At 40.6% G+C, this 22,746-nt stretch overlaps 1 protein-coding gene across 12 annotated transcripts in view; it reads right to left on the bottom strand.

Annotated features, from left to right (window-relative positions):
• The window catches only part of heph (polypyrimidine tract-binding protein 1 heph), a 170,847-nt gene that overhangs the window by 18,244 nt on the left and 129,857 nt on the right, over nt 1-22,746 (bottom strand). For 10 of the 12 annotated variants that reach the window (XM_068296824.1, XM_068296827.1, XM_068296829.1 and 7 more), the window contains 5 exons: nt 14,287-14,552; nt 4,569-4,916; nt 4,208-4,493; nt 3,701-3,894; nt 3,158-3,191 (listed from right to left, as the gene is read on the bottom strand). In XM_068296824.1, coding sequence (XP_068152925.1) covers nt 3,158-3,191; nt 3,701-3,894; nt 4,208-4,493; nt 4,569-4,916; nt 14,287-14,552 — 1,128 coding nt within the window. The remainder of the gene's footprint in view (nt 1-3,157; nt 3,192-3,700; nt 3,895-4,207; nt 4,494-4,568; nt 4,917-14,286; nt 14,553-22,746) is intronic. The other 2 variants (XM_068296830.1, XR_011033279.1) reach the window with 2 other exon arrangements.

Raw genomic sequence — 22,746 nt, 5'->3', positions numbered from 1 at the left:
GCGTTAAATCAGCTATCTAAGCTTTATTAGCACTGGTTTGGGGGCAAAAGGGATCGAAAGGGCAGCAGCTGCCAAATAAGCCAACCAACCAAGCAAGTAACCAGCCAACTTTGAACTGTGGAGTAAACTGATGCACTGGGCTGATAGGATTTACTCTTGAGCTCAGCTTAAGCCCTTGCCACCGATGGACTTCGTCTCGGACACAGACTCGCTCTCTCTCTTTCAATTTCTATACTGTCTCTTTCACTGTGTGGTTTTGCAATTTTTAAACAATTAATACGACAAATTTGTAGTTTAGGGCAAATGCCCCCAGTTCATCCCCGCACCGTCAAAAACACAACTATTTGTTCTCTGTTAACCTTTCTACCTCTGCCTCTCTGTGTCTATGTGTATCTCTTGTGTTTGAGTTTTGTGTAGATTGAATGTGGTTACGTTTGTTTGGCAAAAGTTTATATTTGGGTATTTAAACTCAAATTAAATACATTTGCATGTAAACAAAAGAGAGAAACACAGAACACAGCACAGATGCAGATCTTATCCACGTGTGTGTGTGTGTGTATATGGTAGTGTGGGCAGCCGCAAACAAACCGTTTTATGTCATCAGAGACAAAAGCAGCAGCTACATACATATAGAGAAGAAGATTTAACATTGTTGCAGGCAAGACATTTTAGGGAAAAAGAAACACCTACCACACTCTAGAGATATGCCTCTAAATGGGAGAAAGGGAGATAGCAAAACGAACTATTGTGGCAACAAATCCATTATGTTGCAATTATGTGCCACACTTGGCAAAAACTATGGCAATCGATGTCGTTTTGGGTAATTGAATCAACTCTAGGTAAAAAGACCTAAGGACTGACTTATGCAGCGTAAGTGAAAAGTCAAGTTACAAGAGACTATAAAATAATAAAACACATACACACATATAAAAAGAGAGAGAGAGATAGAGAGAGATTTTAAAGGGATGAGAAGGAAAGCTGACAGAGCAATTCAAACAGCAAACCCCATTAACTTTACAAAGTTAGTTAAATTCATTTGGCAAACAGACGACGGCAACGACAAAAACCAAACCAAACGAAACGAAACGAAGCAGCCCAGAGCCAACGAAAAGTCAAAAGTAAATTTTATTTCAATTGTAAAAAGCCAGCAAAAACTACAAACTACGACTTTTCTATTGTGTGTGAGTGTGCAGTGGAAGGAAAAGGGAAGTAGAAAGGGCAAACTGAAGCAAAAGAGAGTATAGAGGAGACCACACACTCACACACACACACATACACACACCACAACAACACTAGCAACAACAATGGCGACAGCAACAAGCGCAATGATAACTAAATAAATGGACATTTTTATAGCTATGCACTTCCGCACTCAATCTTTTGTTGTATGCGTGTATGTGTGTATTTTGTGTGTATGGTAGTCTGGATGAGCACATGTTGAGCATGTGTTCTCCATATATGTATATGTGGGGACAAATCCTGGCCCTTAGACCGAGATGCCGCAGCAACTAAGCTGAACAATGGAAAGAGGCGCCCAAGCCACGAGCGCACTTAATTCATGTAATTTTACATACTCACAAAACATTCACACACACACACAAAGAGGAGAACGTGCTGTAGACAACCAGAAGGAGCAACAGGATGCACAAGTGTATGCGGTTTCACTTGTTGCCGCCGCTCTCTAACTGTGTGTGTAGGGGGATTTTATATGGCTTTCTATATATGTATATGAATGAATATATATTGTGTTTTTTTATGTAAACGAGAGAGAGTAAAGTATATTTTCATTTTCATTTTCATTGTTTTACAATTTGTAAGCACAACTTATGACAGGATAAATGCACAGGGACAACAGCAGCTGCAGAAACTGCAACAAGGCAATGCAAAAGCAAGTGGGATGAGATTCCACCAAGATTATGTTCTCCACATATACCACTCACACACACTCAGATGTGTGTGTGTGTGTGTGTGTGGGAAAAACTATTTCAATTTCATGGCTGTTGCTGATGGATTTCTCTGCTTGGCCCCTTCAGGCAAAAAGCTATTAGAAATCTATTTCGTGTTCTCTACAACTTGAAATAGAAATGATGTACCAACTACACTGTGAACCGAACCGGTCCGAGTACAAATGGACAAACGTTGCCATCATTTCCGTTTCTCCCTCCCATCCCACTCTCTTGCTCACATAAATATGAAGACATTATGTCGTGATCTGGGGTTTATTGGCTTTGGAATAAAGTTGATGCCATCTCAAATTGGCTAATAGAAATTTGATCGTTCCCAAGAAGATAGTGAGAGAGAAAGTGAGCCGAGTAAAGGAAGGAATTTTAAACATTTACATTTCAAGCAATTCCTGCAGCTAAATGTCGCTGAGAAGTAAAGTGGCACATTTTTTTCTGCTTTTCTTTTCTGTTTTTTGTTAACATTTTCCCACACACAAAGATTGAGAGAGAGAGAGAACATATATAAATAATTCATGCCACTTTTGCTGATTGCACGTAAATGGCGTAAATTTCAAACGGAAGTACAACAGCATCTAGAGATCTATAGAAAAGGAAAGGAGGCGTTGGTGGTGGGCAATGGCTGGATGATTGTGTAACTTTTTGGTAACAGTTTCATTTTCATTTCGGCTTTTCTATTCTTAAGGTGTAAAATTCAATGAATAAACAAGTAAACTAAAAACACTTATAGAATGGTCAAGGGATAGACATATAGTAGATACATATTTATATAGAAAGTGAGTGGTAAACTGTGGACACAGGAGCAGGGGGAGGCGCATGGTGGGTGATAGGTCCAACTACATAAAAGGCAAAGTATAAAGACAGAATAACAGGGAGAGAGATAGAGAGGGACAGTGGAGTGGAGAGTGCATGTGTGTGTGAGAGATAGAGACAGATCTATTGATATATGTAGGTTAAAATTGAGCAAAATTAAAAGGTAATACATTTCTCGATCTCACACTCTCACACTCTCTCTCGCATACTCTCTTTCTCTCTCACCCCGTCTTGATTGCGCGCTCCCCTTTCTCTAGTTTTGCCCAATTTAGCCATACGAAATAATAATAAATAAATATAAGAAAAAATCATACAAGTACTACTAGTATTACGAGGAGTATTTCGCATGTTTTTTTTTTTTTTTTTTTTTTGTGCAGACGTACCAAAGAGGGTAAAGAGAGCATCAGGCGTGACCATCTACAGAGAAAAAGAGAAAATAGAAGATTGTTGTCAGTTAGCGAAAGTTTTGTTTTAGGTGTGTATACAAAAAAATGAAAAATAAAGTAAAAAATTAAATGCAAAATAAAATGAAATTAGTTAGAAATGTTCGAGAGAAACATAAATGGAAATTTACAACTTTTAATTAAAGTTCTTAATTTGAAAATATTCACAAATATAATTAAATTAAATAAATAGCTTTTTAAGTAGAGATATTTAATGTGAAAAATATTGCTCAACTAATGGGAAAAAAATTTATAGACGAAATATGCAAACTAATTTTACTTTTGTGACAGACAGTTGGTTTAAGTTAAGGATTACACAGAGGAGAAGGAGGAGGAAGAGTAAGGGGCAGCAGCTGGGTCGTGGTCATGGTCGGGGTCGGGGTCGGGTTGTTAAGGGCAAGTTGTTCAAGGAAAACTTCATTATGTATATTAACTGAATTGTATACTAATTGATGGCAGCACATCATTTGGGGCTGAACTTACCTCTTCATTTAAATTCGAAACGAGCAACACATTGGAATAACCTCGCATGGCAGGGGCTGAGGTTTGTAGAGCACCGCTATTGGCCAATGAAAAGGCGGCCAGATTTGGCAGGGTATTGCTATAGCCACCGGTTAGCGGTGTACCCAATCCCAGGGCAAATGGCGGCAGTACACCAGGAGCACCCAGTCCATTGACTGCAAAGAAGAACAAAACAAATGCACCGGAGATACACAAAACAGAGATATGATTATAGTCTTTATTGAGTTTAGATTAGTTTAGTTAGTTATTTGCATGCGGCGAATGTTGCGAATCGATAGCAAGTGGTAAAGGCAAAAATAGTTGAAACATAATCAATAGATTTCAGTCGAATTGGTCATATATATGTAGTATATATGATTGTGTGTGTGAGTGTCTTGAGATTGTGTGAGAGCAACTTTAAGCTTAGCATATACATAGTATAAATGATAAGTGAGAAAAAATTGAGGAAATTGTTCCGATGTGTGTTACCTATTTTATCACCTGTAAGTGAGGGCCTCTGCCGGGCGGCTATTAATAACAGATCATTGGTATTCATTAGACCGCCGGCAGTGGGCATTAGATCCACGCCCGGTTCACCTGGCGGCAGCGCCGGATTCGTAAAATCGCGAGATTTATCATTATTATATTTAACATTCAATGCGGTCAATTTGCTATTATCAATGCGCAAAGTGCAGCAGCCATTATAGATATTTTGGCCATCCAACAAGGATTTGGCATGCTGGGCGGAGTGGGCATCCGGATACTGGATGAGAGCCTGTGGAAGGAAGAAACGGAAATGAATGAGCATACAATTAATCCCAAACAATCAACCCTCGCTCGCTCTACTCACCTGGAATGAATTGTTCTTTGTGAAGGTGACAATTTTCAGCACCTTGCCATAACGCTGGAATATCTGATGCAATATATCCAATGTGACGGGATACATCAGCGATTCAACGATTACCCGAAGGACCGTGTTTGGACCGCCGGCTGCATTGGTATTATTTGCCGATGCATTAACCGCATTCGTGTTATTTTGCAATATGCCAACGGCACTGCTGTTGCTGTTGTCGCCGCCGCTGCTTGTATTGTTGGCGTTGTTGCTGGTGGCATTGGCAGCATTGGCAGCGCACAGAGGCAATGGAGAGCCCCCGGCAGGTGACTGAATGCGGTAGTCGCTCTGGACAACTGAGTTTTGCTGCAAGCACAAAAAAAGAGAGAAAGGAAAAGTGTGAGAAATATCTGTGTGTTAAGTCAATTTTCTTCTGGCAAACTTTTATTAGTTAAACGGGAAAAGTTTTGCGCATTAATCAAAGCAGAACAACTACAGAGAAACGAGCAATGCACAAAATTTATTTATGCAGCTTTAGCAAGTTTTTCAATGTAGAAAGGTTCGCGGGAGAAGCGGAGGTAAAAGTGGGTGGGCAGAGTGATATGCTAAATATATTTAAACGGCATGCCAAAGTAACAACTTTTTGTTATAGCACAAACACACACACAGACATCCCATATAAATCTCAATCAAAATCAATAATATCAAGTATCGTAATAATAAGAAGAGGATATAAGACAAGAGGGAGGGACAATGGATGGATGGATGGCGGTGTGTGTGGGGATGGAGGTTGGCTTCGTCCACCAAATAGGTAACATCTACAGGATGCTAAACGTTTGAGAAAAGAAAGAAGTAAACTTCTTGCGTGAAATATACACGTTCTATCGGAAAACAATTTAATGACATTCGGAAGTAAATTTATTCCTATTCGTGCTGAATTTTGATTTCGAAAATCATAACGTAAACACATTCAGCAGCCCTCCACACAACCACCATTCTCACCCACCACCCTCCCCCACAACAATACCATCGAACATTTGTCAAGAGGGTGGGTAAAGGGGGGGATGGAAAAAAAGAAACTTGCTCCTAGATGCTCGTCGTCTTCGACGTCGTCAATCCTCCCCAGGCGTGCTATTTGTTTTTGCTGCTTTTTGCTAGATAAATTCTAGCAAACGAAACAAAGACAACGACAACCACGATGAAAACGAACAGGAGGAGGTTGGGCTGTGTTCTAGGAGCAGGAGCAAACGTGAGGCATGACTTTCAGTCGTCGTCTCTTCGCTTTTGGCCTGCCAAGTTTGTAAAAATAATAAAAATTGATTAGAATTGCCAGCGTGCGCGCCGTACGCTAGGTACACACTCACAAACCTTCACACAGTCGGCTTGATATGTTAGGTGTTCGAGGTGTGTGTGTGTGTGGCATCTTCGATTGCCATTCCAGGTTTTCCTCTACCCACTTCTGTGGCTGTAATTTGATACTTCACTTTGGCTGATTATTATGATGACGACGACGAGGACTAGAACGATGACTACGAGAGGACGACGATGACTACGAAGACTACGAGAGAAAACGTTGATTGTGTAAAAATTGTAATGTAATTGCATCGCTTGAAGAAAAGCGTTACATCATATCAAACAACAATCTATGAGAAGTATTTTTTCTCTTTCTCTCAATGTAATCTGCTGTCATGGGTTTAAACTTGGTTAACATTAACTGACTGCCAAGTGGGCAATTGCCTAACGCTTAGGCAATCCTCTAACTCGCTTTCTCTTCCCGTCTCTCCCTTCTCAGTGTCTCTAGTGGGTGGATTTAATTCTGGGTGGTCAAACATTCCCGACAGTTGTCTGCTATTTATGGCTTTATAATAATGCCATAGCAGACACAGGCATGCATGCATATTAGTCTAAGCTATTCTAATTATCTAACAGGGTGAGAGAGAGATAGAAAGGAAAATAACCAGAAGGCGAGAGAGGATTTAGTGAGAAGGTGGGTGGTAAGGAGTCCAACCAAAGCTACCACTACAGACACTGTAACAATGCCACCACCACCAACAACAACAAGAGGCGTAGGCAACATCATTAAACATTACAAATCGTTTGGTTGTTTGGTTGTGTGTGTGAGAGGTCAGTGGTGTGTGTATGTGTATGAGTCCGTCTGTATGGTCGCCTTTACTTGTCGCGGTTTTGCCTGTTAATGAGTCAATTGTGCAATATTGCCTTGCCCCTTGTTATTATTGTTGCTGTGGGTTGATTGTGGCATTGATTAGATATACATACACACATAAGACACGCACACACACACACACACACCTACAACACACAGAAGAAAACTTTACCACATTGTTATATAATTTAATATATATGTAAGTATATAGTTATGGGTATATACCCATGTATGTAGATGTATGAGGTATAAGGTCGCGTTTTCACAAAAGATAACGTTTTTGAAGATAATAATGATGATGATAAACCGCATTGATAAGCAAAATTATCTATCCCAAAATGTATATTAAATGCTGATAAGTGCAATTATCGATCGATTCATTCATTCACACTGTCAGCAACAAAGTCATCATAATATGGACTGTCGATTAAAGTTTTTGCAAGTATTTTTTTTTGACACATTTGCCTTGAAACGGGAAAACGAACATTTGGGGGATACCCCCAGAGAATTGTCAGACCCAACTTCCCATTGTATCCCTATAGGCTGCTTCTCCTCCTCCTCCACCTCCTGACTGAGCATCGTTTAAATATGACAAAAGCTTTTAAGCAAACTTTTCAAATATTTACGTAAAACGGCAACAAGAAAGAAAGAAATATATATATAGACAAAATAAAAGTGAAAGAAAAAGAAAAAGGGCTGCCTGCTCGGGGGATAACTGCCATTTTTTCCTATGATTTTTATGTGCCCAGGTGATGGAGGCAGCCAGTCAACCGTTTCTACCTACGTTCCCGTTGGTTGCTTGGTTTGTAGTCAACTCTATAAACCCACCGGTTTTTGCATAAGAAATAAAGTCAGCATAAAGTGGGGGAACTGTGGAAGAATAGTCTGTCGCCGTGCTCTCGACAGGCGTTAAAAAATATTGGCGCAGCTTTCACTTAGAGTTTTGCATAAATATTTTTGTTTCATAGATGCTTTTTCTTTGCATTTTCGTTTTTGTTGTCTTTTTTTTTGGTTGTGGTTCCACTAAAGTTTATTTTCATTGCAATGTCACACTGAAGTGTAGTGCAGCCGCGGCGCACTCTTTAAAACTGCAAAAAAGAGCTCTAGGGTGAGAAATGAGAGCATCTTTGGTTTGGTTCTTACTTTTCGATGTTGTGTGTTGAGTGGTTGACTCTGAGAAGCGGACAAGTTGCTGAGGCTTAAGTGGTGCAGCAGCCACCAAGTGGAAAAGAAGTAAAGCAGCTTCTTCTGCTGCGGTTGAAGACCCCAAGCCCATCTCTGAACTCACTCTTCCGTGTTCCTTTCTTTGGCTTGCATGCATGGGCCAAGTCCCCTCGCAAGTAGCTTCCTTATTCCTGCCGTGTGCGTGTATGTGGTGGGAGGAGGGAAAAGGTGGAGGGAGAAAAACTTTTTTGGCAACTACAAGTTATGAACTTGTGCAGTTAAGTTTTTAAAGCTAAGCTGCGGATTATGTATTACTTTTGCCATGGTTGGCCAACTGGCTAACTGGTCCAGCTGACTGACTCACTCTGTTTCGTTCTCGTTTGTCTGTTGTTTGCGTGGTTTTTATGGTCTGGCCAAAAGCCGGAACTTGAAGCAACTTGCCGTAACAGTGGGAGGAGGCAGGGAGAACAGTGAAACACAGCAGCCAAAGTCAAATAATATTTGCCTTATTTATGTAAAAGTGAGCAAAATGTTAGTATCTACAAACCATGCAAAACCGTGTTAAAAGCCTTTTTAGGGGGAAGGGAGGAAACATTTAACAAAACAACAAGAAAAACTTTAGATAAATAAATACCCAAAAGTAAAGAAAATCCAACCATCCATCCATCCACAGCTTTTTGCTTAAAACTAAGTAAATACGCATTAAAAAAAGAGCAACCAAAGTGAACCAAGTCACACCGAAAGGCAGAAGGCAAGGCAGGGCAAAAAAAAGAAACAAACAAAAGAGGGATATATGGTAGGATGGATGGAATAGAGGGAATATTTGTGTAGCATACTTTTAGGCAATGATAACACAAAACTAATCAATACAATGAAAATATTGACTCTGTGGCTGGGAAAAGTCACTGCATCAAGTTGTCAGTTGCCACAGTTGACAAGTTGCCGCCGAGTTGCTGCCTCACGTATTCAATTCGCGGTGGGGGCAAACATATACGTATCTACGCGTGTGTAAATGTGTGTGTGTGTGTGTGTGTGTGCTTGTGTATCTTCTACGAATCGTATGTGAAACAATGTAATTTAAATCCATTTTCCAACACGTCACCAATCAAAATGGCAAAAAGCTTTGCAACAACCAACAAGTATAAGCAAATATGCCACACACAAGAGGCAACGGCAACCGGAGAGCCATAACTCAAAGGATCAGGCGCCAGAAGAAATTGCGCGGCGCTGTTGTGAAAACAATAAGATTAGCTCTTGCTTTCAACAGACGACGATGACTACGAGACTAGAAGGAGTATGGTGAAAAGTAAACGTGGAAATAAAATAAGAAAACAACAACAACAGCAGGCAAAGCTAAAGAAAAACAAAAGCAGCGCATAGAAGAAGCAAAAGCAAAAAAAAAGAACAAATATATAAACAAGGGGTAAAGGATAAGACGTGGAGTGAGCGGTTGGGGTGGTTGACACGCTGAGAGATAGAGCCGCATATGTGAAGTTATTTGCCTTGGCGAAATCCTTTAACTGCACACGCCTGAGAGTTAGACAAATAGCGTGCGAAAGAAAAGGCTCTATAAGCTGCCACCTTGTTGCTCCTATAAGAGAAAAGCAAGAGCTATTCGATGGAAAAAGGAACTGAGTCGATGGGGTAGGTATGTTGGCTATGTCACACATCGACAGGCTGTCAAGACAGGCAAAGACACGCGGCATTGGCTAGGCAGCAAATTAAATAAAACATTGATGTCTTTGTCTCTCTCTATCAACTTCTCCCTTTCTCTGTGAGCTAGGCTCAAGCTTATTAACACCAAATCAAATAAACAGGGAAACATATTGTCACCTCACCTCACCAGATTGCTGCCTGACCCTATATGGTTTAGGTTGAATTCCAAATATAGTTTCGTGGATCATTGCATTAAAACCTTTCACTAATCAGTTTAATTCCTTTTGCGGCTTAATCGTCGTCTGACGTTTTGTATTAGTTGTCGCCAGCAGGCAAATGTCAAATGTATAACAAATTAATCTCATTTCGTGTTTCGCCATTAATTTCTATTTAGTTTTTCTTTCTCAGCTATTGTTTGGGGTAAGAGAGGGTAAAGAAAAAGAATTTATAGCTATCTATTTCACAGACCTGTTTCAGCTTAGTCCGTGTCACTTTTTCTTTATTCTAGGCAAAAAGAAAGACTATCTAGAACCCATTTTCCCTGATGAATGGATATCTTTTTTTAGAGTTTGAAAATTGTAAAAAGAATACAGACAAAAAAAAAAAAAAAAAGAAGTGCGTATGAATTTTTTGCTTATCTATTTTAATGTTTATATCGTCCTACATGATCTTTTACAGGGATATCAATATAAATATAATGAGACCAGCATCTGATTTTCTGTTCTCAACTGTTTCAAACAGTTTCTGTAAATAATATTACAAATCCTTTAATGATGTTAAACTTTCGAATCATTTTTGTTTTACATTTTCAAACGCAATTGCAAATGAAATGTGAAATCTTTTTACACCAATATTACATAAGGGTATGGTCATTTTTGTCTGTTTGGTGTTTTTCTCTGGCCCTGTAGCTTGCAATTTAATTTAATTACAAGGTAACCTTACCCCAAAAGGGAAAATGTGCAGCTGCAGCAACGCCTTCACACTCCCACTATATCGGGGCTGCTACCTTTCAGAGTTCAGAGTTTGTAATCATTGCGGCATTTGGAGCAGCCACAATGGCAATCCACCGCTCCAACCGAATAACTGCTGCATTGCGTCCAGGTCTCACCTATTTGATTGAATATTACATTGCATAGTATATGAAGCATTAGCCATTGGCCCTGCCCCGCGCATTGTTTGCCAGCCTGCCTCGGTACAAGTATCAATTATGATGATTACCTGAAATTACTGTTCACACACATTGCCACCACTGTGGCCGCTGTCCTATTACCTCATTTTGAAGCAGCAATGGAAGGAAAAGGGACAGGGCAACATCCAGCTGCAGCTCCAGCTCCAGCTGGGCATCATCAAGTAGATGGGACAATTGTCCCAAGTTTACCAATTGGCAAACAACAATTAATCAATTGCATAAATCTAATGATGGTAAAATGGTAGAGGAGGATCAAAGCCTCGCAAATGTTACACAAGAGACACACACACAATGTGGCAGAACTTTTGTTTTGAAATTAAATTTCAATCTATTTCATTCTTTTTTTTTTTCTGTACGTTTGTTGTTGCGGGTTTCCCCAAGTGGCTGTCAACCCTTTTTTACGGGCAAAAGAAGAGCCAAGAGCCTAAAGAGGGGGGACAGCTCAAAAATTAATTTATCAAAATTACAGAACTCACACCTACGCCCACATATACAGACAAACGTACAGCATTGCGGCAGCTGTGCTTACTCTTAGCGAGATGTAGACAAAAACAAAACAATCACATGTCAAATTTGAGCCCAATGGGATGGGCGATGGTTGGTTGTTTGAGTGGGTGAGTGGTATCTAGTCTTGCGGCCAGCTTGTTGTGGTTATAAAGACGACAACGCCGCCCGTGAACTTTCGCCAAGTGCATTTATCTTCATTTTTGGCTCGGCATTCTCTTCTAGTCAAGGGTCGCCGAAGCGAGTGACGCAAATCGCTAAGACGCTAGATACCAAGATATCAACACAAAAACAAAAACCCAAGAGGGAAGGTCAAAAGGTAGAGGGAGAAAGAGAGAAACTGACAGGAATACATACATAGATAGATAGACAAACAAGGGCAGCAGCGGTAAGAATGACTAGGAGCGAAAGGTGAAAGGACATCCCAACACGACATGACATATTAGAATCCTGTTACGCAGCAGTAGAAGCATTGCCGGTTGACTGCCAAATTGCCAACATAAATGTCAGAAAGGAACACACACACACACACCAGAGCTGAGCTCCTTTAGCGCTCGAGCTGAACGCTGGAAAGTATGCTATAGGGTTTTATTTCTGTTGCTTTTTGCCAGAGGGTTTCTTTTTCTACTCTTTCTCTATTTGATTCTTTTCATTTTGGTTTTCTTTTCCTTTTTTGTGTGATATATTTCTATGCCGTGCAATCACTCAGCCGTTGAAATCTCACATATGTAGTTACTTCGGTCTATGTGTGTGGATGTGTGTGCAAGAAAATGATTTTGAAATCTTGTATTGCTGATTTGGAATCGTTGTCGTCGTCCTTGTCGTCGTCGTCGACGTCGCCGCAGTTTTGTCATCAGGTGAGGGTTTGTTACCTATATTGGGGTTAAAATCCCCCAAGGCAATACATTGGATTTTATGTTCGAATGTATTTTGAAACATATTAAAGCAACAGAAACATTTGAAATTGTTTAAGTATTCTTAAAATTTGATATAACATATAATAAGGATAACGGAGTCAAGGTAAATATAGCTAGCGGACAGCTGTTCTTCTTCCTTCTTTCTCTGCTTTTCCTACCTCTCTAGTTGATTTCTTAGCTAGTTTTTTATGTTACTTTCTATCTTCGGGGTGACGAATACAATTCACCAAGCATCTTATCTAAGGCTTTGCACATTGCAGTAATACAACAACAAATGACAAGCAACGAAATATGAGACACACACATCTAAAGAGGAAAAGGACGACGATGAGCAATCAAGGCAAAAGCGATGCTGTTGCTGTTGCTGCTGCTGTTGATGTTGGTGCCCAGGTGAAGAACCGTCGACGACGACTACGAAGAAGAAGAAGGAGCACAATGAAGACAGTTGTTAAAATGCGAGGCCAAACAGCAAAGAGACAGCAACAGCAGCAACAACAAACAAGAAAAGACATTCACACAATGGGGCCAAACACAAAGAAAAAAGACAGCAACAGAAAAAATAACAGAAAAAAGTGAATGAAATGAGAAATTGTATAAATATGTTGGCAACCAGCAGCAGCAGCAGTAACAACACATACACATACGTGGCAAGCACACATACATATGTAAGTAAATATATATGTATATGTAGAGACGACTAGAACGACGACTGTCTACGGAATCCCTACACACAAGATTAAGTCGCACTCGTACTCACTCTCATGCATTTTAAGAGATTTTCCACTAGAACAGCAACGCCGTTGACTTTTCCACTCGTCTGCCTTGTTCTTGTTGTTGATGTTTGTTGGGAGAAGGGAAATCGTCGGGGGCAGCAAGCAGCAACAAGGCCTTTTACTAGGATTAGTAGTTAACAAGAGAAATCTGCCCACGCCCAGCAACACGTACACAGAGAAGAGCCACAGCCAAAAGGTAATCAGTGAAATGTAACTGTATTGTTTGGTTTGCTTGTTCTCTGTTGTTGTTGTTGTGTCACCTAAGTCATAGAGAAGCTACATACATTTTGCTGCAGCCTCTTAACCTTTTTTTCTCTGTTTTTGTGTTGTAGCTGCTGCTGCTGCTTTGTTGGCTGACTGACGATCTCTTTTTAAGTAGTTTGCTTTTGGGCGTTTCGGGTTACCCTAAAAACCCGAAGCTTGGCATTGGGTGAATGTGGGAGGAATTTAAAAAGACCTTATGTGATCCAACCAACCAGCCAGTCAACAACCAGGTGGCACATACCATCGCCAAGGTGTAGGAAAGGTGACAACATGGGTTTTTGTTGCTGCTGCTACTGCTGCTTCTGTTGCTGTTGGTGGTGTTGCGGTTGTTGCTGCTACTTTCATTTAAGTAATCAAAATATGCTTTTGACTTTGTGTGCTAAGCAGATGGCGACTGTCTCTGACTCTTTCTCCCTCTGCTGTTGCTGCTAGTCCGTTTGTATCCAACCTCTTACTACCTTCTAATCATCATCATACTGTTACCTACAGCCTGCCTCTTGGTATGCTTGCGGTTTTCATTTGTATTTCGGTATGTGTGTGTGTGTGTGTGTGTGTGTGTGTATGTATATATGGGTAACCCACAAAAACCCCAAAAACTATGCATTTCACTGCTTTTGTCAGAAATCTAAATATATATATGTGTGTGTATCTGTGTGTATGTGTATGTATGTGGGCGACCATGTGAATTTATTTGAAAGCTTTTTAAACTTTGCCAGTGACTTTGTGGCTTACGAAATTAAAATTAGAAATTGGTTTCGACCCTCTTTTGTCTCTTATATGCGGCCTCTGACAAATATCTATGTATTTATGACTGGCTATCCGTTTGTATACAAAAATACAAAGGGATAAACAGAATGGTGGTGAAGGGGTGATTAAGTTATCCAAATAGTGTGTAATTAATCAGAGAGTCCCTCGACCCTCCCAAAAATAAACCATTTGCATATAAATCGCTAGAGATTGCTAGTTTTCATTTGTGTGTGCTTAAGACACAAACTTAATTGCCGCATTAATAACACTTAAGACATTGGATACACTTTTATAAGTAAAAGCATACATATGTATGTGTGTATATGTATGAAGATTAAGATATTTTGTATTTACTTACATTATGACTTTGATCTGTCTTTAGCTCACGATGATTGGAGAACTGCACATAGACCATACGTCCACGCATTTGGGGCGGACTGACTGTATAGCAGGATACCATTGATGTGGCTGCCACTTCATCGGCCATTTCGATAAATGCCTGATTTTTGCCTTTAAGAACAAGCACGTTTGTCACACGTCCGAATGGTATGCCCAACGAAATTACATCCGATTCACCAGATTCATTTGGAATGTTCCGTAAGTGTATGACTTTTGAGGCCTTGGCTGTAAATAGAAATAAGAACGCAAATGAAAACTTGTGTTTAGACCAATTGAAATATTTATAAAGCGAGTTGCTTTCGTGCTCTCTTTACTTCACCTTAATTTAGTTTCGTTTCTCTCTCTCGTTTTCTATCCTTTTTTCTTTCACCAAATCAAGGGAAAAAGCAAATAAAAATGCAGTAAACACTTTTTGTCTCATCCAAAACGAAAAAAGGCCATGAATAAAAGAAGTGTGGGAATAGGGAGAAAAAGGGTCCATAAATTCATTCATTGCACACTTTCAACGGCTGTGAATAATCCACACAACAACACACGGCGGACGGCAATGGGCAAACGAACATTTGAGGCTTTTAGGCCAGTGAGCAAAAAGCGAGTGTCCTATGTCCTTATGCTGTTATTGTTGTTGTTTTTGCTTTTGCTCTGGCTAGCCGCTTGTTTGTTATATTTGCATAAATAAACCGACGCCAACTCTGTGCAACACAAATGGGATTTGTCCCGGCCATGGATGGCAACAACAGCAGTAGCAGCAAAAGCGTTTCAGGGATTTGCCTCTCTACTTTTACTTCCTTCACTCTGCAGGCGCTGGTGGCTGCTGCTGTTGCTGCGGGAGTAGTGAGCAGTGCCTTAAATTTTTATAAACAAAAGCAAACAAATTTGCCACTCTTTTATAACCCACAAAATATTGTGCACTGCAGAGGAGCTAGCCACATGTGGAGACACAGTAGAGAGGGTGGAGGAGGATCGTGGAGAGTTTGGTTAAAAGTGGGAATTGTCTGCTTTTTCATCCATCCGTTCCTTCCGTTTGTCTGTTTCGTGTGTCTGTGGCGCTTAGTCAACACCTGTTAATGTGTTGGTTTATTTTTTGCGGCAATGCCACGGAATGAGAAGGAGAGTGAGAGAGAGACAGTCGCTGTGTGTGTACGATGTTCATATGCAAATGAAATGCAGTCGCCTCTGCATCCCACCCCCTTTCTGCTTGTAGAATTTGGCAAACAACCAAACACAACAAGAACAACAATATTTGCCAAAAAATATATTTTCTGTCTTAATGGCAACAGACATTGCAGTTAGTTGGCCATTTGGCAGTTAGCCAGTCTTTAAAGCTGACCCTAAAAAGTATGCTATGAATGCTATGAATTTCAATGATTAGCAAAAATTACTCAAAATATCTTTGACCCTTTTCTCAACTATTTAACCTTGCACATATCCCTCCCCTCTCGTGTTCTTTTTTTCCTTCTTTCTGCTCAGCCACTCAACTAAACTACAAATGTTCTTTCTCCTCCCCTTCTTTTAACTAATAATTCATAATGTTGAGAGACGAAAAAAGGGTCATTATATAAACCATTCCACCTTTTCAATCACTGCTACTGGCAACTACTAGAGACCCCAACCAAACGACACAACCTCTAGACGACCGACCCCAAAGGGTCAATGTTCCGATTTGTTATACAATGAGCAGCAAAATGAAAGCTCCTATAGATGGGGTTGTGTCGTGGGCACAGAAAACTGGGCCGACTGCTCTGAACTGCAACTCTTCAAACTAAAAGTGGCCAGTTCACTCCTCTTTTGGTCAACAGGCTGCTCTCGCTTTCTCTCTCTCTCACTCTTTCGCTCTCAATACAACTAATCGGAAATTACACTTTTTGATTAGTTCGAAAAGGAAATGAAGTTGAAACGAAATTATGCAGAGGGCATGGCAGGCAATAGAGGCGGGGTCCAACACTCACCAACCTTTTGGTAGTAGTTACTACAACATAAAAAAAAAAAATCACAAGGAATTTATTAAAAATCAATGGTTTGGCCTGCTGGCTTTGCCATAAATAACAAACCAAAAAAATGAAAAACCTGAGAGAGGGTGGGGGATTGGGGATAAAACGCAACCAAACTAAATAAAAGTGAGCAGCGGCGGAAACGTTCTGTACAAGACAAACAACAAATCAACTGTGCCGCTGGGCACAGCAGCAGCAGCCGGAAAAAAAGAATCCATCGTCGAAATCGAAAATATGTAAAAAGTATCTATCATGCATGATGACGTTGTCAACGACTACGACGACGACAGCGACAAGACCGACAGTGCGCGAGAGGACATGAGACGATGAAGGACCAAACAAAACACTGACAATAAAAATTGCTGAATTCCCGTGAACAACTCAATTCGGATTGTCCTTTTTTGTTTTTTTTTTTTTTCAGTCACTAGCATTGGTAGATTTGTTGCAAATCGCAACAAACGAAAAGCGATGGCTGCTACTGCTTCTACTGTTTGATGGTGTGAAAAGGAAAATACGTCAGGGCAATGAGCAAATCGACGACAACCAGAACAGAACCAAAAAGGGGAGCGGAGCGAGGAGACCTGAAGTGCATTTGTCTCTGGGGCATAGTATAGGCGGCGGCGGCGGCGGCAGGGGCATAATTGAAAAGGATGAAGATGCCAGCCAGCGATGAGTTGAGTTGAGGCCGGAAACACACAGCAGCCAGTCAAACATTCCAACTACGACCAGAGCCCTTGGAGCTTACACAGCTGCAACAGTCGAGACAGAAGCGAAAAAAAACAAAAAACAAATGGGGGGATTGGGAGAATGGGATGGAATGGGAACAATAAAAACTGCAGTTCGCCTAGCCAGCGGCCAAATTTGTTAAAGTTTGTGGTAAAATTTTGCTTTTTAATTAACATTCGTATATTTGCTGGCAAATATTTGTTAAAAGCCAAGAGCAGAGAACAGAGAGAACAACAGAGAAAAAAATGGCAACGTTTGGTCGCGTTTCAATATGAATTAATTATCAAATTAATAATAACTGCCGAATGCAATTTGTGTAAACATAAAAAAATGGGAAAAAGAAACACCCATTATCCATTGGCTGCTGCCTTCACCACCAAACTCCAATGGATTCCTTTACTCAGTTGCAGAGCGCAGGAAGAAAGAAAAAAAGAAAGGTCAGCGCGATAAAAACAATTTGCATTCGATAATGATGATGCTTGTTGTCTGTCAATGGACCATGGCAATGGATATGAATAGCAATCATATGCTCTGTTGAGCATTAAAATGAGCTGCTGCTGCAGCGCAAGGACATGGCGACGCTAAAGCCCAACAGTATTAATGATACGCCCTGTGGCAAAGAGAGAGGAAGAGAGAGTGTTTGGGGAATTCACTACTGTGTTTGCCAGCAGGCAGCACTTTTCAATTAAACTCTCACATGCAAAGTCATGGTGGCTTCTCTTCTCCAGTCTGTTTCTCACGCTTCTCTTTCCCTTTCTCGCCCTCCTCTTTCGATGAATTGCATGAAAAATTATACATAAATAAACTATTTATAGCTAATTGAAAAGTTTACAAACTGTAATTGAGTTCGGACAACGATGGTCAGCCAATAATATTGCCTCTCTGCTAGCCACCGACCCCTTCCCGGTTGAGTTCTTTTGTCCATATGCCAGATACAATGGGGCGTATGTGTAATAATTTGCCCAACCAACGGAACACACACACACACACACACGAAACGCGCCCGAAGTTAATTAATGACAATTTAAATTCATAAAGCAAACAAAAAACTCTTCTCCTCCCTTACTTTTCTCACACACACACACACACCCTGCAATGAAACGAAAAATGTAAATGAAAACGAATGGAAAAGCGTCGAACAAAAGGCCACATACACAAAAAATGAAAGAGTAGGTAAGCTTGGCATCAGGTGGAAGGGTTTTTCTTTTTTTGTTGTTTTTTTTTTTTGGAGGGGGAAGAGTTGAGGAGTTTGGGGAAAATAATACGGTTAACATGTTGTGGTGGGCGGTAAAAGAAGTGCTGATTGTTAATAACAATTAAATTTATGCTTACATGGCGGCATTTAATGATTTAATGTGAGCGTGACGCCAATGTTTGTTTGTTTATCTCGTCTCTTTCTCCCCTTCTTTGAATCGAAAGTTTGACTCTCCTCCGCAGCTGGAGTTCTTGTTTTTGGGTGTGCCCCAACAATTCGAATATATAATTTGAATATGCTAAAGGAATCACACGCGCTGTTCCTTACTGAAACGCTCGCGTCTTTAATTATGCGACAGTAAATTAGGTTTTTACAAGCTCACACATCATAAATTTTAAATTGCCGGCCAAACTTATGTCGTCTCTTCCCATTTCCCTCTCTCGTTATCTTTCTCGTCTGTTTGTCTGTCTTTCAGCCTGTGTGCGTAACAACTTAATGATATTTGCTTTTGGCAGCGTCTTGTCTTTAATTTAAACATTTGCCAGGCGCATAATCAATCATGGCACACATATTTTTTGGCAGCAAATGAAACTCAATGCCAGCGGCCTTGTTTTCTTTTTGCATTTTCACATATATAATTTTCAACAGGCCCCCTTGCCCACCCCATACAGACCCACCATCTCAGCTTTAGACCCAGGCCCAGGATATAATTGAAAATAACGATTTTTTCCCGTCATAGCTGCTGCTGCTGTTGCCCGAGCGAGCCTAAAACCCGCAAGAAATGTAATTCATTAAAAATTTGTCGGCATAAACAGAGAGGAGAAGGTAAAAGGGAATGGATGAGGTGGTAGCCAAAGCGTGTGGCCGGGGTAGAGAGGTGGCAGAGTTATTGCTTAAAAGAGACCTCTAGCTAGACATGCGTTGGGGAAAAAAGTCAATGCACCAAGACTAACAGAACTCCTGGCTGATGCTGACGATGACGACTACGATGATGATGATGCTGATGTCGTCGTCGTTTACAAATTTTAATTGCATTTCAATTATGAAAATAGTTCTTTTTTTTTTTTACTGTGCTGTAAATGTGTGTGTGTGTGTGGAGGGCGAAGAACTTCATGTCTGTGTGCAGTCAAGTGGCAGCGACAAGTAACATAGAACGATACAGCAAGGAACTCTATGTTATAGAGCAAACAGACGCCAGTCAAGAAAAAGAAGGACGAGTAAGAGAGTCTAAGACTCCAACTCTGAAACTGCAACTGCCACTCGAAAACTGAGTGGAAGTATATCAATTGTATAAATTATGAGGCAGCTAGAGTAGAGCAGCAAGAGCAGTCGAGTTTGTTGCCACACGAAAAAATAAAAACGCAACAGAAAAAAACTTTTTCCACTTCATTTGTGTATTATAATTACTCTCTCTCTCTCTCTCTCTCTTTCTATCAGCATCACTCTGCTTACTCGTCGGTCGAGTTAAGGTTGATCCTTTAGCCATGCAGATACACATATGCTTAATTAAATTGCAAAAAAATATCATGGGCCAATTCATTGCGGTTATTTCCAGAGGCCAGAAGTCAAATGTGAAGAACCGTATTAATGACCATAAATGTTAAAATGTTAAACTAACCACACACACATGCAAATACTTATATATATATATATATATAATACTATGTACTATAATGTCAGATAGAGAGTGCGTGCAAGCTGCCATAAATAACTCAGTCACAGTCAGTCATTGACAACTGTGTTTGCTGCCATTGACCAAAGGCACATCCTGATTTTCACTTTTCTTTTTTTTTTTTTTTTTTTGTCAATCTCCTTTCAATGCTGTCTCAATATTGACACAGACGGCGCCACACACATACACTCACATACAACAAAAAACGGAAAGAATATATATGACAATATTATTTTATTGACTGCGAAAATATTTACACGCAATGCCAAGCAACAGCAACAGGAGAGGAGAGGTCGTGTAGGAGCAAGAGAGCTGAGAACGTGAGGCTCCTGTCCTGTTCTATGGAAGGGATATGCGCAACGGGAAGGAGTATCTGCCAGGCGGCACGCGTTGGACACAAAAACTGTCGCCTTATTGGTTATGGTCAAAAAAATAAAGGAACGCAAAATAAAAGCATTTAAGTGTTTGACTTTGACCAAGAGATTGGCTTACGTTTCGTTATGACAATTGACGAAGAACGAATCAACAATAACTTGACAGTGCTTTAAATTGATCCCTCACCACTTCTTTCGGCCCCCTGCCTCTTTTGCACTCCATTTCCAGGATGCGAGAGAATTAGCTATGGTCGAAAATGAAACCGAAACAAAAGAAGAAAAAAGAAAGAAAATTATTCATTGCATACTCTCAGGCAGCGGCAGAAGTGGCGTTTTCTGGATGATGGGAACAGCTGTGTTGTCTAGCGCGTTAAACCCCCGAAAATCGGTCAATAAACAAACAGAACGTTGGTGGACTATACAAACATCACACGGTATCGCCCCACCGCCACTCCGCCTCTGTGAGAGACCGAGAGCTGCATGTGTGAGAGCTGTAACAATAAACAACAAAGTGCCAGGCAAGAGAGGTAGAAACGACAACAAAAGCAATATATGCCCAACATACACACAGCTCACGGAGGGGGATCTGCAACACACGGCTCGACTCGGCTCACAGACACGCGACAATGAATGGCTCTCGGCCAACAGTCACAAACCCTCCTCCTCTCTAATTCTCTTGCACCCCCCAACGAGAGTCTGCCTAATCATAAAAATAAAATAAATCAAACGCAACTAGCAAAAATTGAGCCAAAAGTAAAGTTTTTCTCTGTTTCGGTTTCCGGTTTTTCACGTTTTTACTGTATATTTTGTTATGGTTTTTTTTTTCTTCTATTTTTTTTTTTGTATGAGGCATAGAAAAGAGACGAAACGTAGCGTGGCCACTTTAGTTGAAGTATGCTTCACACACTCACACCAACAAACATACACGCATATCAATGCTTCAAGTGGGTGGGCGTGTCCTAACTCCCCTTCCCCCCTGCCACCTACAACAAACTCCGATTGCACATGCCAAAGTGTTTTTATTACATTTACGTGAAAAATTTGTTGCATGTTTCTAAGCGCTAAGCTCGTGTAACGGAAACGAATGTTAGTCTCTATCTGTCTCTCTCTTCTTTTGTGTGTGAGTGTCTGGGGGTATTTTATATGTATTGGTATATTGGTTTAGTGGCATACAAATACAATTGACAATGCCCGGTCAATGTATTGAGTCTTCGTTCTTCTTGCTTGACCAGGATCTCAAGTCGGTCGGTCTGTCGGTCGTTCTTTGGTCCGTGCGTGTGTTTATCTAAGGTCCAAACCATACACGCGCGCATACTCACACACACACATACACACGTAACAGACAATGCCTTTTGTTGTTGTTGTGTGGCCTTTGTATTGGCGTTTGCAGTGCAATAAAAGTGTCCTTATACGTTTATTTAGCAATTCCTTTTGTTATTATTTTTGGCATTGGCATCGGTTTTTTTGCCTTTGTATCATTCATGAGAAAGTGAGGGAGAGCTTTAAGTGGTTACCCCAAACACACTCACACAAAAATGAATTCATTGGATATTTTTGCACCCGACACATCGTTCAGACATTGGCCCAAACTCGCTTTAAGCTACCCTAGCGCGCGACTTTAATAGAGTTGCACACCAAAAAAAAAAAAAAAACGAAACAAAATTTGTGCTGAGTTTTGTGTTTGCACAAGAACTTTGCGTAGAAAATTAAAATGGCCGCAGGTGGCAGGTGTCAAGTGGGCGCAAAGAGCTGACTGACCCAGCAGCTCCATACCTCTCTGCCCGTTCTCAGAGCCAACATTCTCTCTTTCTGGCCGAATTGCCCTTGGGGAGGCGTCTCTGGTGGTGTGGTGAGCCATCGACAAGCGGGTTGGACTACAATGGTAAGCGCTTGGTGAGATTTCCAAGCGAAGGACCAAGAGAAAGAGGATCCCATATATATGTATATATGTATGTATATGGTCGGTCAGGTTTTGGTCGAAACGGGTATGCTTTGGTTTTGGTGTATTGGTCTATGATGGGCTGGCTGACTGGTTAACTGGCTGGTCGGTGGTGGTGGTGGTTGCTTGTTGCTTTTTAATTAATAGAAAAGTCCTTTGTAAAGTAATAAATAAATATTATGCTTTTGCGTTTATTTTTTTTAGCGCTCTCGTTTGCCGACATTCACTCCCTGGTCTAATGGCTAATGTCAATGCAATGCCAGCCTTTTGGCCCCCGTTCATAACCCTTTCCCACACACTCTCTCTCTTCGTCGATCCCTCTCTGTCACTATCACTCCTTTTTTTTAATGACTGGTGGCAAATCAAAATAATTAACACATTCGCTGCGCTTTAACAAACAGTAACTAAGTAAAACCTATTTGTGTATTGTCTTTAGTCAGTCGATTACTTTTAAATTTGAGAACATTTATTGAACAATACGCACACACGCATACCCACCGAACTCTACACACACACGATGAA

This window comes from Drosophila tropicalis, unplaced genomic scaffold (assembly GCF_018151085.1).
Source record: "Drosophila tropicalis isolate 14030-0801.00 unplaced genomic scaffold, ASM1815108v1 contig_859, whole genome shotgun sequence".
NCBI lineage: Eukaryota > Metazoa > Arthropoda > Insecta > Diptera > Drosophilidae > Drosophila > Drosophila tropicalis.
The sequence above is the reverse complement of the archived record's forward strand: the minus strand, read 5'-3'. Positions and strand labels throughout refer to the sequence as shown.